At 36.8% G+C, this 16,232-nt stretch overlaps 1 protein-coding gene across 1 annotated transcript in view; it reads right to left on the bottom strand.

Annotated features, from left to right (window-relative positions):
* Positions 1-16,232, bottom strand: part of LOC126479821 (long-chain fatty acid transport protein 4-like) — a 329,898-nt gene that overhangs the window by 28,279 nt on the left and 285,387 nt on the right. Inside the window, exons 6-7 of the mRNA XM_050103817.1 lie at positions 13,054-13,246; positions 604-750 (exon numbers count right to left, since the gene is read on the bottom strand). Coding sequence (XP_049959774.1) covers positions 604-750; positions 13,054-13,246 — 340 coding nt within the window. The remainder of the gene's footprint in view (positions 1-603; positions 751-13,053; positions 13,247-16,232) is intronic.

Below are 16,232 nucleotides of genomic sequence, written 5' to 3'. Positions count from 1 at the left end.
TCTCAGGACATGATACGAGAAAAAACAAGTGCTTCTACAAGCTCAGCCTGACACTGTGAAATACAAAGTGAGCCACTTTTGTACTGGACTAAAAGCAACAGAATAGCTACTCTACAGTTTAAGAGAAATTTATAACAAAAATCTCTCAAAAATATACTTAAAGCTGGTTTGATAGCCTAGCTGATTTTATCTGTGATAATGTGTAAGCCAAATTGCATTAATAAAGTGTATATAAAATGTGACATGTTCCTCAAAGTCTCTAAATAAAAAACATTTATAGCATTGATTTGTAAAAATGTGTAAGATGTAACATGGCATATAATATGTGATGAATGATACATGCTACCAGAAAATTCTTAACCATAATTTATTGGACACTTATTTGACTGTGATGTTATACTGATTCAATCCATATAATGTAAATCACTACATTCCTACTGCTACTGCTGCTGCTGCTGCTGCTGCTAGTATGAAGCTAGAACTGCATTCATTTATTTCAAACACTGATCACGATAGTTCAGTAAAGCTTTAAATGAGACACAAACAGTATAAGATTACCACACAACTGGTATCTGGAGATAGTTACTGCCAACCAGCACATACCATATGAACACTTCTGGCATAATCCATTTTTATCCCTTATAACTTCATGTGTCTCTTCATCTACTTTGATTAAAGCCACTGGGAACAACTTTTCTGGAAGGATCTGAGGCAGAAAACCTACTGCTCCTATTTTGTTGTCAAGATTTACTGAAAAAAAGATGAATAAGATCACAAATAACTGAATTAACTTTAGACAAGTAAATTCAAGTAACTTAAACATTAAAAAATCAGTAAATAAAAAAAAACACAGTTCATGTTATATGAATGGTGTTAAAATTATTGGTAAGAATTTTTCACTGCTTTACTAAGGACATACATTAGAGGACTTAAAAATATTAGAAAAGTTTGAACTCTCTTTCTGCCTGTCTACTGTGTGTGGTTTTTTTTTTTTTTTTTTTTTTTTTTTTTTTTTTTTTTTTTTTTTTAAAAAAAAACATCAGGATTGTATTTGTAGTGAGTTTGCCAGTATTAATAAAGGATACCAAACAGGCAATGACACCTAAACACTGTACTTCTTTATAATTATTTGCATCAGTTCTGGTATTTTTGTGCACCCCAAGTTTGCTAATTTCTGTTTTTCAGTTATCGTAAATCTGTTGTATATCTGTTGTTGTTGCTGAGGTCTTCAGTCCAGAGACTGGTTGGATGCAGCTCTCCATGCTACTCTATCCTGTGCAAGCTTCTTCATTTCGAGTAACTACTGCAACCTACATCTTTCTGAATCTGCTTAGTGTATTCATCTCTTCATCTCCCTCTATGATTTCTGTGCTCCACACTTCCCTCCAGTACTAAATTGGTGATCCCTTGATGCCTCAGAACATGTCCTACCAACAGATCCCTTCTTCTAGTCAAGTTGTGCCACAAATTCCTGTTCTTCCCAGTTCAATTCAGTGCCTCCTCATTAGTTATGTGATCTATCCATCTAATATTCAGCATTCTTCTGTAGCACCACATTTCGATAGCTTCTATTCTCTTCTTGTCTAAACTATTTATTGTCAATGTTTCACTTCCATACATGGCTACACTCCATACAAATACTTTCAGAAAGAACTTCATGACACTTAAATCTATATTTGACATTAACAAATTTCTCTTCTTCAGAAATGCTTTACTAGCCATAGCCAGTCTACATTTTATATCCTCTCCACTTCGACCATCATCAGTTGTTTTGCTCCCCAAATAGCAAAACTCATCTACTACTTTAAGTGTCTCATTTCCTACTCTAATTGCTTCAGCATCATCTGGTTTAATTCGACTTCATTCCATTATCCTTGTCTTCTTCTTGTTGATGTTCATATTATATCCTCCTTTAAATACACTGTTCATTCAGTTCAACAGTTCTTCCAAGTCCTTTGCTATCTCTGACAAAATTACAATGTCATCCGCAAACCTCGAGGTTTTTATTTCTTCTCCCTGGATTTTAATTCCTACTCCAGAGTTTTCTTTTGTTTCCTTTACTGCTTGCACAATATATAGATTGAATAACATTGGGGATAGGCTACAACCCTGTCTCATTCCCTTCTCAACCACTACTTCCCTTTCATGCCCCTCTACTATTATAACTACCATCTGGTTTCTGTACAAATTGTAAATAGCCTTTTGCTCCCTATTTTTTTTTTTTTTTTTTTTTTTTTTTATTCCGGTGTTGGCCGTCTAGGGACCGCGTTAAACAACTATTTTTCAATGTACATTTCTCCTATTGCGCTCCTCCTCTTTTCTCTTCTTCCAATATGTCTTCATCCTCTCTCTGTGCTGCTCCCTTCGGTCTTCTGTCCACACTGTTCCTCCAGTTCTTCTCTTCTTCACTTCAAATCCTTCAAAATGTTGAATTTTGTCTCTCATTAAGTCTCTGTTGGTTATATCATCTTCTCCTATACCCATCTCCTCTAAGTCTGCTTTGACTTCTTTGAACCAGGTAATTTGGGTTCTGGGGTTCTTGTCAAAAAACATGAATATTTTCTTTGTCAGCCTTTCATCATTCATTCTTTTCAAATGGTCGTAAAAGCTTACTCTTCTCTTCCTCATAGTATCTCCCACTTTCTCAATTTTGTCATACACTTCTCTATTACTTCTAAGCTTCCAAGTCCAATTCTCAAACCTCGGCCCAAGTACTCTTCTAATGATTTTTCGCTCCTTTTTTGCTATAGCTTCCATTTCCTTGTTAGTGTTCATTGCTAAACATTCAGATGCATACAGACACTCTGGCTTAATCACAGTGTTGTAGTGCCTTATTTTTGCGTTAATTGATACTGACTTCTTGTTGTACACATTCTTTGTTAGCTGGAATGCCATTTCCATTTTTCTTGTTCTTGTTTTATTTCCTTCTTTATCTGAAGCATTGGGCTGGATGATTTCCCCTAAATATTTGAAATTAGAAACCTTCTTTATCTGGCCATACTTTGTAATCATATTGTTCGGTGCCTCTTTTACATTGGTTAGGTACTCTGTCTTTTCAAAGGAGATTTTCAGTCCTGCTTTTTCTGCTGTTTCATTCAGAATATTGATCTGTTTGACTGCTTCTTCCAAACTTCCTGCCAGAATCGCTAAGTCATCAGCAAAAGCGAGGCAATCTACTTCTAATCCATCCTTTATTCTTCCTAATCTGATTTTTTGTTTTCCTTCTTCAGTCGTTTTCTTCCTCCACTCTCTAATAACTTTTTCTAACACACAGTTGAATAGGGTAGGTGACAACCCATCTCCTTGTCTTAATCCTGTTCTGATTTTGAATGGTCTGGATACCTCACCACGGAACTTTACTTTTGCATAGGTATCCGTAAGTGTTTCTTGGACGATTGCGACTGTTTTCTTGTCTGCTCCAAACTCCCTAAGGATGTTAACCAAGGTTGTTCTGTCAACGGAGTCGTACGCCTTCTTGAAGTCAACAAACATGATAAAGATGTCTTTTCCTCTTAATCGTCTATATTTAATAATTAACTTCAAGTTTAAAATTTGCTCCACACAAGATCTTCCCTTCCTAAAGCCTGCTTGGTATTCACCAATTTCTTGATCAAGTTGTTTCTCCAATCTGTTTTGTAGGGCCTTAGATAGAATTTTATATGTCACCGGAAGTAAAGATATCCCTCTGTAGTTATTTGCATCGGTTTTATCCCCTTTCTTGAAGATGGGGTGGATTAATGCAGTTTTCCATTCTTCCGGTATACGTTCCGTTCTCCAAATCTCATTGATTATTCCCAGTAGTTTTTCTTGAGTTGTATTATCCACACTTTTCCACATTTCTGCAATTATCATGTCTTCCCCTGGTGCTTTATTGTTCTTAAGGTTTTTAATGATTTCTCTGATTTCTATGAGGCATGGGGGTTCAGAATTATTGTTTACTGTGTTTGGGGTGTTGGCTGGTAATTTTTCAATAGGTTCCTGACAGTTGAGGAGTTGTTCAAAATATTTTGCTAATATTTCACAATTTTCTTCATTATTCATTGCTAGTTTTCCACTGGTATCTTTAAGACACAGATTTGGTGCTACATATTTTTGTAGTTTCTGTCTGAATGTGCTGTAAAAGGATCTGTTATTGTTTCTCTTAAAATCTTTATCCATTTGTATAAGTTGATTCTTTTCAAATAGTCTTTTTACTGATCTAATGAGTTTTTTTGTAGAAGATCTTTGCTGTTTGAACTCCAGGTAGTCCTTATCACTTTTGGTTGAGTGCCATTTCTTCCATGCCTTCATCCTTTGTTCTATTGCTTCCTCACATATCTCATCCCACCATTCGTGTTTCTTTCTCTTATTCATTTTTGTGACTTCTTGAGCAGATCTTATCATTTCTTCTTTTATATCTTCCCATTTATCCGAACATATAACTATGTTTTGACAGAATTCTTCTCTTTTCTCTTTCAAGATGTTTGCGTCTATCTTTTGAGTTTTCCTGTTTTGTATTTGTTTCTTTCTTTGTGCTATGACATTTAATTTGATTGTCGATAAGTAGTGGTCAGTTACAATGTTTGCCCCTTTCCGAACTCTCACATTCATTATTTCTTTTTGATTATAGTGTGTGATGGCTATGTGATCTATCTGGAACTCTCCAATACTTGTGTTTGGTGATTTCCATGTTTTCTGTTTCTTAGGAGGTTTTTTGAAATTTGTAGACATTAATTTTAAGTTATGACCCTTGCATAGTTCTATTAACCTTTCTCCATTTCTGTTTGTCCTTTTGTGAGCCGGGTAGTTTCCTACTGTTTTTTTGTATTTTTTTTCTTGGCCTATTTGTGCATTGAAGTCCCCAAACAGTATTTTCACATTTGATGTTGGGATTTTAGAAAGTTCGTGGTCTAGAGATTCCCAATAAGTATCTACTTTCTGAGGGTTTTTCTTATTGTCATTGTTGGTGGGTGCGTGGCAATTAATAAGTGTATAGGTTTTATTTAGGGCGCGGAATGTGAGAAAAGACAAGCGTTCATTAGGTGACTGGAAGTCGGTTATTGAGTTTACCCAGTTAGATTTCACGATGAAGCCTGTTCCAAGGTGGGGAAGGCCTCTTCCACATGGGTTCCAGCCTTTCTTTCCTTTAAATATCCTGTATCCTTCATAATCCATTAAATCTTCATCTGTAAATCTGGTTTCCTGCAGCGCACATATTTGGATTTTATATACCTTCAAGACTTTGGTGAGCTGCTTCAGTTTTCCTGGCTTCAAGAGCGAGTTAATATTTAGGGTTCCAAAGAAATGTACGTTGTTTTTCTTCAGTTTAGAGGATTTTGAATTTCTTGAATGACATGGTGCTTCAGGCTCTCCAGAATCCTTAGGCCTGATTGCGCTGCTGTTAGCGGCGGAGGATTGGTTACCTCCTGGAGTAGTTCTATCTAGAGAAATTGACATCATGCATAGTTGTTTGAAATTCAGGGGGGAGATGGCTTTTTGGGCCATTCCGAGGTTAAAACTGGGATTGTAAGTTCCAGAGTGTGTGTTCAGCCGCTCCTAACATGGAGAACAGACGCTGTTTGTAGCCGCTCCCCTAGGAGTTCAGACGCTACATTTCGTTAGTTTTTGGTCCGCCCTGGGTATTTGATTTCCCCAGTACCACCTATATCTAGGAGGCATTCCCCTATCCGCCACCTGGGGAGGCGCCCGATGGGGGTACTAACAACCCCTATATTTTACGCCTGCCACCTTCACATTTTTGAAAGAGAGTATTCCAGTCAACATTGTCAAAAGCTTTCTCTAAGTTTAAAAACGCTAGAAACATAGGTGTGCCTTTCCTTAATCTATCTTCTAAGATAAGTTGTAGGTCAGGATTGCCTCACGTGTTCCAACATTTTTACAGAACACAAATTGATCTTTCCTGAGGTCAGCTTCAACCAATATTTTGATTCATCTATAAAGAATTCATGTGAGTATTTTGTATTTCACCTCTCTCATACATCTTTCTCACCAGATAGTTGAGTTTTGTGAGGGCTGGCTCTCCCAAGGCTATCAGTAGTTCTAATGGAATATTGTCTACTTGCAGGGCCTCATTTCGACTTAGGTCTTTCGGGTACTGTCAGATTCTTCATGCAGTATCATATCTCCCATTTCATCTTCATCTACATCCTCTTCAATTTCCATAATATTGCCCTTTAAGTACATTTACCTTGTATAACCCCTTTATATACTCCATCCACCTTTCTGCTTTTCCTTCTTTGCTTAGAACTGTGTTTCCATCTGAGCTCTTGATATTCAAGTGGTTCTCTTTTCTCCAAAGGTCTCTTTAATTTTCCTGTAGGCAGTATCTATCTTACCCCTAGTGATATAGCCCCTACATCCTTACATTTGTCCTCTAGCCATCCCTGCTTAGCCATTTTGCACTTCCTTTCGATCTCATTTTTGAGATGTTTGTATTTCTTTTTGCCTTCTTCATTTACTGCGTTTTTACATTTTCTCCTTTCATCAATTAAATTCAATATCTCTTTTGTTACCCATAGATTTCTACTAGCCCTCACCTTTTTACCTACTTGACCCTCTGCTGCCTTAACTATTTCATTTCTCAAAGCTACCCATTCTTCTTCTACTGTATTTCTTGTCAATCGTTCCATAATGCTCTCTCTGAAACTTTCTGCAACCTCTGGTTCTTTCAGTTTATCCGGGTCCTGGCTCCTTAAATTACTACCTTTTTTGCAGTTTCTTCAGTTTTAATCTACAGTTCATAACCAATAAATTGTGGTCAGAGTCCACATCTGCCTCTGGAAATGTCTTACAATTTACAACCTGTTTCCCAACTCTCTGTCTTACCATTAAATAATTTATCTGAAACTTTCCAGGTCTCCAGGCCTCTTCTAGTATACAACCTTCTTTCATGATTCTTAAACCAAGTGTTAGCTATGATTAGGTTATGCTCTGTGCAAAATTCTACCAGGCAGCTTCTTCTTTCATTCCTTACCCCCAGTCCATATTTACCTACTACTGTTCCTTCTCTTCTTTTTCCTACTATTGAATTCCAGTCCCCATGACTATTAAATTTTCGTCTCCCTAAACTATCTGGATAATTTCTTTTATTGCACCATATGTTTGTTCAATGTCTTCATCATCTGCAGAGCTAGCTGGCATGTGAACTTGTACTACTGTGGTAGGCATCGGCTTTGTGTCTATCTTGGCTACAATAATGCACTCACTATGCTGTTTATAGTAGCTTATCTGTGTTCCTGTTTTTTATTCATTATTAAACCAACTCCTGCACTACCCCTATTTGATTTTGTATTTATAACCCTGCATTCACCTGACCAGAAGTCTTGTTCCTCCTGTCACTGAACTTCACTAATTCTGACTATATCTAACTTTAAACTATACATTTCCTTTTTAAAATTTTCTAATGTACCTGCCACCAGATTACGGGATCTGATACTCCTTTCTCTGATCCGTAGAATGCCAGTTTTCTTTCACCTGCTAATGACATCGTTCTGAGTAGTCCCCTCCTGGAGATCTGAATGGGGGACTATTTTACCTCTGAAATATTTTACCCAAGAGGACGCATTGCCATACAGTCTAGCTGCATACCCTCAGGAAAAATTACGTCTTTAGTTTCCCCTTGATATCATCTGTTCACACTACCAGCACAGCAAGGCCATTTTGGTTGATGTTACCAGGCCAGAATAGTCAATCATCCAGCCTATTGCCCCTGCAACTATTGGAAAGGCTGCTGCCCCTCTTCAGGAACCACATGTTTGTCTAGCCTCTCAACAGATACCCCTCCGTTGTGGTTGCACCTACGGTACAGCTATCTGTATTGCTGAGGCTTGCAAGCCTCCCCACCAATGGCAAGGTCCATGGTTCATGGGGTATATCTATCAATGTCTGTCAACTCATTATGAACATTAGTAATTATTATAGTAACAGCTCTATCAAGGTTAACTGAACAAAAGTCTGACTTAATATTTTTACCAACAAAAAATGTAAAATAGTCTTTTCTAAGAAGGAATCAAACTGCGTCAACAAGTTGCACTAGGAGGTAGAGACCCAAAACCTACATATTCCAAAAGGCATCTCAGAACTAGTTCATAAATAATAAATTATTTTTATTCACTTTCGCCATATTTGACCAATTGAGTCATTCCACATTCAATTTTTCTATAAATAAGAGGTTCTTTTCTTCATCTTTATGATGTTGATTGATCCTTTCTCTAGTTTCAGTGGGGGAAATTCTCCAGAATCATTTAACCTGGTATTTTTTATTTATGCAAGCTCTGATGTTTCTTCTTTCATTTTTGAGAAGCTAACCAATTCTTCTTTCATTTTTAACTTCAAACAATGTTTTGTTTCACTACAGAGGTATGCTGATCCAGTGTATCAGAAAGGTAAACAGGAAAGCATAACACATGTAACAGAAAGGTATAGTGTTTTCATGGTCCTTATGTCACTTGAAATGATACGTGTTCAGTATATGTAATGTGTGGAGTGACTAATGATGAATTGTAAAATAAGAGTGTAACATTAGTTTTTCAATGCAGAAAGCACAGACAGATGCAGACAAAAATTACTCAACCATTTTTTGTTTGCCCAACAGTTTAGCCATTATTAACAACAATATTTTCTTTTTGTTTATAGAAATAGTGTTCAGAAAAGACTTGTGGCTGCAACAGACAGCAGCATATGAGTGTTTGAAGAGAGAAGTGTGGAGCTCATGCACAAAAATAAATAAATAAATAAAAAATAAAAAAATGCTCCATTTCTTGGCATCATTCACTAGGCAGCCCTTATAATGAAGCCTGGAAGGAGTGCTGTGTTTCCAGAGTTACTACCCTCTGTCACTCCATTCACAACTGAAACATTTCAAGCACTTTGTGTCCATTTTGCATTTAGAAAAAGCAGCTCCATGTATTATCTCTAATGTGATCAATTTATGCATGAATAAGTTGGTTTTGTGTTCTTCCAAATTGCCAGTTGTAAGTTACAGAAAAAATAAAAAATGGTACATAACTTCTTGAAAATTGTATATAGATAAATACTACAAACTATATAGATACAAATAAAATAGAAAGAAACATTCCACATGGGAAAAATATATTAAAAACAAAGATTCCATGACGTACCAAACGGGAAAGCGCTGGTAGATAGACACAATAAAAAAACACACAAACACACACACAAAATTTCAAGCTTTCGCAACCAACGGTTGCTTCATCAGGAAAGAGGGAAGGACAGGGAAAGACGAAAGGATGTGGGTTTTAAGGGAGAGGGTAAGGAGTCATGCCAATCCTGGGAGCGGAAAGACTTACCTTAAGGGAGAAAAAAGACGGGTATACACTCGCACACACACACACATATAGATAGTTACCTACAGAGACACAATCTATTTTCAGTGTCATTACTTTATGGTTGAGAAGCCTGCCTTAAGCCACACTTCACACTAACTAATATTGGTGATGTATTGTGCAACATATGCATTGACATCTCTTATCATGATGAGAAGATATTTATGGGGAGGTGGGTCATGTTCAGTCAAACAGGTTTCTTATGGAAGAAACATAATTATTGAAATTATGTTTAGATTCTTGCCTTCCACTTACAGTGAAATCCAAAGAGGAAAACATAACAGTGTGGTCCTGATTCTCATAGTGTTCTCATGCCTTTTGTGACTTTGCATGGCAGTGGCAAAGAGAAGGATCAAAATTAATTTTTCACAGTTTACACAGTTCAGATCATTCAAATGCAGATAATGTGTGTACTGGAATAAAGAAGTAAATGCTCATACTGTGAGAACTCTAGAGCAATGCTTGTGCAAATCAATGCTCTTTCTTACATTATTACAATAGGAAGGGGTACTGTCCAAAAACTGTTCCTTTGCATATTTACAAACATAAATAGGTCACCATAACACTATGATACTTAGACTGAGCATACCTATTTTATACAGAAATCATGTGAGCTGTCATGAAAAATACAACAAATGCCATCAATAAATTATTTTGCTGACTCTATATAAGTGAATGGAGGAAGCTGCCAATTTACATGCATAGGCTACCATCACCGTAGTCTACTAAAGATGGATGATTGATAAAGAAAATTTGTAGATCTCCATGTCTCATCTAAAATCAAGAAGGAGGTGTACTTGCTCTGTAAAGTGAATGTCTCAGTGCTTCTTATACTTATCCACAGTATCTACAGGAGCACCTCGACATATCTGTGAATATATTGTGCTGTCTACCTTTGGCCACTAGCATGACTGATGATATGAGCTGCAGTTATTTGGAATGCTGAAACTGTACCATCCCATTACTAAATAGATAATGATAAACTACTAGCTGAAAAGTGAATATCTGGAAGAATGAGGTATCATCATAAAGGCAAAGGTTACACCAAATGACATTCTGTTACTATTATATTACAAAGGCAAATGCTGAATGTGATTTTAGGTATTTCTCATAAATTCTTTTAAATGTAATAAAATTTTAAATGAAATAAAGGCAGTTAGTTTATGGTAATGAAACTATAGTGTAACAAATATTATGTGAGAAGTACTGGTTGACAGGTATTACATTATCTAATGTGGAGCTGTATGTAAATTCAAACAGTGGACAGGTTAGAGGAATACCCTGATTGCTACTATTTCTCTCTATTTGTTAAATGGAATTTTCGTCAAAAGTTTGAGCGTAGTGAAAACAAGACTACTTAGAAATTATGTAACAGATTTTTGCCCAAATTTTCATAGCAAACAAAGAGTGAGATTGGAGAAATGGCATATCACATTGACCAGCTTGTGGTGAAGTTTTGCAAAAAAAGGTGTAATAGCCTGAAAGTAATCAAGATAATTAAGAAAAAATTATTGACTTGAGGGAAAATTTTTGTTTGAATTCAGCCAAACCAAGAGTAGGAAATGGACAAATGAGGCATCAAACTGACCAGTGTGAAACCTAGTTTTGTAAATTTAAAAAAATAAAAAAAAATAAAAAAAATGCTTCAAAGCAATCAGTGTAACTAAAAACCTTAACTAGTGATTTAAGAGAAAACTGTAATATTTCACAAACAGCTGCTGCTGGCTAAATAAATGACATGTCAAAAAGTTCATTTATTCCAGGCCAAGCTATTTTGCAGATAAAAAGTTACATTGATGTGATATTTAACTATCAGTAAAAGAAATTTTGATATAAAAACATTCTTTGGGAAAAAATGGACGGGTCAGTCGTGCCCTGAGGAAGGCCATTGCAATTCGGCCGAAACGTCGGTTTTAGTTTATTATTGTTGTTAGTTTTTAGCAATGACGTGGCATAATACCCAGAAGAATTTTAATCACTATGACACCGGCCGCGGAAGCCTACGTTCTTATAAAATGGATAAATGTTTTGTGAGTCTAAAAGTAATATAGAGTAGAGACACAACTGACATGCTTTTGAATGATGCTCAAAATCATGTACAGCAAATGAGGTGCTGACTGAGAAATTAAAGTTAAATGTTTAATTTAGAAACAGAGAATTTTAGGTGTATGAGGGGGTACCCAAAAAACACCGAAATAACATTGTCGTGGGCAGAGCTTGTGTAGTACGCATTTCTGCCACTAGGCGTGTATAGCACAACTCATTGCCAGTTCAGTGCTACCTGTGTTGTTGATCTGGCTTGTTCTGTTCATCTGTAGTGATTGTTTTTGCTAGTGCTGTTCTGTTCTTGTTTTGTTTTTATTATGGCAAGTTTAAGTGAACAACCTGCAGCTGTGAAATTTTGTTTTCTACTCAGTAAAAATGCTGCTGAACCTGTTTTAATGTTGAAAACAACTTAAGGGGGAAAAACACGAGTGTACAAATGGTTTGCTTGACTTAAAAATGGCGACTGATGATAGATGTTGTTCAGGATATCTGACAACAGCCTGAATCAAAAAAATATTGAAAAAATTCTAGAGCTTGTGCTTACAGACTATCGACTGATTATTGATCAACTGTCAGAGATTAGCGTGTTATCTTGGAGTTCATTTCAGTGAGTTTTAGTTGAAGATTTTGGAATGAAAGGGGTTGCTGCCACATTTGTTCCTGGGGCTCTGATAGACAATCAAAAGGAACATCAAGTTGTAACATGTCGTCCTTTGAAACAACAACTTGAAACTGATCCAGATTTTCTGTCAAAGGTCATTACTGGACATGAATCATGGCACTACAGTTATGACCCAGAAACAAAGCAACAGTCAAGCCAATGGAAGATGTCATTGTCACCCCATCCAAAAAAATTTTGTCAAGTCGTCAAATCAAATATCAAAACAAAGCTGATTTGCTTTTTTGGTGCCAAGGGCACAGTTCATTCAGAGTTTGTTCCCACAGGTCAGACCATCAGTCAAATCTTCTATTTGGAAATTTTAAGTAGAATGCACAACAGTGTTCATCACAAAAGACCCGATTTGTGGCAGACAGGAGACTAGTCCTTCCACCATGACAACACACCTGCACACAGCCATCTCTGTCATACAGTTTTGAGCTAAAAATGGCATGGTTTCACTGCCCCATGCACCTTACCCACCTGACCAGGCTCCATGTGACTTTTTCTTATTTCCACACATGAAAAGAGGCATGAAAGGACACCAATTTGATGACATTAAAGAAGTCGAGGAAAAAATGAGGGAGGAGCTGTCAGACACTTCCAAAAATGACTTCAAAAAATGTTTTGAACAGTGGAGGCACCGATGGGACAAATGTCTTAGTAGCACTGGCGAGTATTTTGAAGCAGATAAAGCTGTTTTGTAAAAAATTGAAAATATATAGCTTTTAAAAAATAATTCCAGTTTTTTTTGGTACCTCCTCATACTGAAGGATATTTGTCTGGTGGATTATGTAGTTCATGAAGTCTCATTTGCAATGCATGATTTTGAGCATCATTAAAAGGCATGTTAACTGTTCCTTTAATCTATTTTATTTCTTACTTTTAGACAAATCATTTCACAGTAGTTTATCAAAATAGAAAAATTTCTCTTGCACAACTTACTGTTGAAATCACATCTTACACCAAACCATTTTACAACCAAGAAGTATGATTTTTCATTCTTACCTAGATTTGTATTTCCTTCTGTTGCTCCATAAAGTTCTCTGATGTCCTTAATATTAAAACGATCTACAAAAGTCTTCCAAATATTTCGTCTCATTCCATTTCCAAGCATAATTCTCACCTTATGAGCTTTGTCTTCTGGTTTAGGTGGCACTGATAAGAGATAGCGGCACAGTTCTCCTATGTACTGGCCAATCTGCAATGGTGAACAAGAGAAAGTGTTTTCATATGACTGTGGTACAGTTCAGAACAGGAAACACAAGTAAGGAAGTATTCTGATCCTGTTTAAAGTATCTTAAAACAAATAACAAGGAAAAAACTGTATGGAAAATGACATGCTGATGATCATGTACTTCTTCATAGCTCTTGCTTAAATGAGGGACATATTTCCCTCTCATTGTGATCAAAATATCTCATGTTTGAAATAACAATAAACTAAGAGATTAGTGTTACATTGTAACTGCTTATTTCAACATCTGCTTTCATATCCTACAGGAGATGATGATGATGACCTATTATTATTATTATTATTATTATTATTGCACAGAATCGCAGAACATACACAGTATATTTACACAGTGATCAAATTTGATAACCATATGGTGTCCCTGCATGTAAGTCTTTCAGATTCTTTTCAAAGTATGGAGTGAGAAGTTCTCCACAATATCCCTTATTGTTTGTTCCAAAGTAAAATCAAATTGAGAAGACTATTTGTGAGACAGAATAGCTAACCAGTACTTACCTTCAGACAGATATCATCTTCACTATATGAAGGAATCTCTTATCCTGGGGCAGTCACCTGCTCATCCTTTTTAACCCTCACTAACCCACCCCTTTCTCTTATTCATCAAAGATACTGTTAGTTACCAAAGCTAGATAGTGTGTGTCTTTTCCTTTTGTTTACCTCTATCAATAATAGTAGCCATTTGGCCTACTTGAGGTAAGAACTCACCAGCAATTCTGTCTCATAGTTTATCATCTATTCCTCTGCATTGCAGTCACATACAGCTTTCACTATAACCTCACTTCATCAAGATGTGGGCATGCCCCATCATCTCATTCCATTATGGTTGTGTCTAAACCATTCATGATGTGGAAAGCCAAAACTTGCAACCTTCTTTGTTGGGTTTCAAATTAGGTGGGCATACAGGGATGGTTGTTTATTCCAGTGTTCTTTCCACTTCTCTGTGACACTGGAAACTCTGTGACACTGGAAACTCTGTGACACTGGAAACTCTGTGACACTGGAAACTCTGTGACCCAAAGACTGTCCCAAGATGGTTTGTGTAACTTTGGCATATAGCTGGTGTTGATTCTGGAAAGCGATATTTAGAATTTTTAGGGGACTCTTTCTTCTTAAGAATTTGCACCTTGTTAGGTTTTCTGCTGAGATCTGAAGATGTAATACTGGATGGAACTGGGAAACACTGAATGGAAATCGATCTTATGATGTCAGCAGTGGTCCTCATGGCCTCACTAAAAAATGTGTACATCTTAAATGCTGTTCGCTCACATATGGGCACAAATTCAGCAGCTGCAGGCAGAAGTGAAATCTGAATATGTGCATTTGCTCACCAGCTATTTCTGGCCATTTTGTGGAGAGGGTGTACTCTTGATCCATTTTTCTTGGACAAGTTCATGCAGTGTTTCTTGCGCAACAGTGTCCAATCAATGATGACACCAAGATATTTAGTAAAGAAGTTATAAGAAACTTCAGTCCCATTGAATAAGAGATGTGACTTCCTGCATGCCTCTGTTATGAAGATGGAATACAGTGATCTCTGTTTTATTTTTAATTTGCCTGGAGAATACTCTCTCAATGACTGATATCCTTGTTCTGGCATATTACTGCCAGGTCAGTTGTGTATTTGATTTTCTTGGAGTTAGCAACTAGAATGTCATAGGCTAGGAACCAGAACTGACCATGAAGGCAGGCATGAAATTACACCAACAAACCCAATGATGAGGCATTTTCTCCATACCATATAACAAACTGGCACCAGATCCACAAAACCTTAGCTGATTTGAGGTCTCTCTCAAATATGGATACTATTAATGTCTTAAGTGTTAGCATCTAAAAGCAGCAACTCCATTTTTTTCTGAAACTGCTTTGCTTCACTGTGATTATCTTATCAAAGGGCTTTTGAGAGCAACTGAAAATTAGCCTCTACAGTAATTTGAGTGCCCTGCTGAGTGGAGAGACAGGTCAATAGTTAAGCTGCCTGAGATTCTCCATTGGCTTATTTCAAAACTGTGCTTATTTTGCCTTTCTTGATGATAAAGAAGCAGATGATTAAGTTGGGGTATGTGATAGCATGGTCACTAGGACTCCTGTACATGTGTAAATAAAAGATACAGCAAATAGACCAAGAAAAATCATCATTTCAGTAAAACACAAAAGAAAGGAAACTCTTTGATAATGTTCTGCAGCTAAACTACTAAACTACTCAAAACATATTTTGCGCAATGAAAGAATAAGCTTTATAAAATTAAAAAGGTAACTTTCAGTGAAAAAAATGTTGTAGGGAGGCAGTGTGTTTGAAATTGCACATCTGTCATATCAAAATCAACTGCTTTTCTAGCATTCAAAAGTGTGTTGTTCCATCTCATGCACTTTAGCACACTTGGGCCCTCCATGACATGATATAGACGGTGATCAAGCTGTTGCTGCTCAAGCCACACACAGACTTCAATGATTGCTTTCCGGATGTCATACAGCAAGTGAACTGGTTTTATACAATGCTGCGCTGGTATCAAATAGGCTCAACTGAATTCACAGGTACATTAACCAATCTAATTGGTTAGTTTCTGCTTCCTGGAGGAAAATGCCCATGTGCTCAAACAGCATTATCTTCAAAGATGAACACTTGGCTGAAATACTGACTGTAGGGTCAGTCAACAGGTGGATGATCCTTGTCAAGCTACCTTCAACAAGTACAAAAGGCTGACCCATCAGGCTGCTTGACAGAGATTGCACTGGTCCATCACAACAGTTTGCCAAATAAATATGGTCGGTACTTTCTGGTGGCCAAAACAAATGCAAGGCACTCTCTCTCTCTCTCTCTCAGTTGTAGAATAGTCGGACTTGGAGGGACTCTGGAAGCATCACCTTTTCAGCACCTTCCTGTATTTACACTAGAACTGCATCTTTCCCATAACTGCTAGTGCCAGAGTAAAGTTCT

The sequence above is a fragment of the Schistocerca serialis genome, chromosome 1 (genome assembly GCF_023864345.2).
Source record: "Schistocerca serialis cubense isolate TAMUIC-IGC-003099 chromosome 1, iqSchSeri2.2, whole genome shotgun sequence".
NCBI classification, from domain to species: Eukaryota; Metazoa; Arthropoda; class Insecta; order Orthoptera; family Acrididae; genus Schistocerca; species Schistocerca serialis.
The sequence above is the reverse complement of the archived record's forward strand: the minus strand, read 5'-3'. Positions and strand labels throughout refer to the sequence as shown.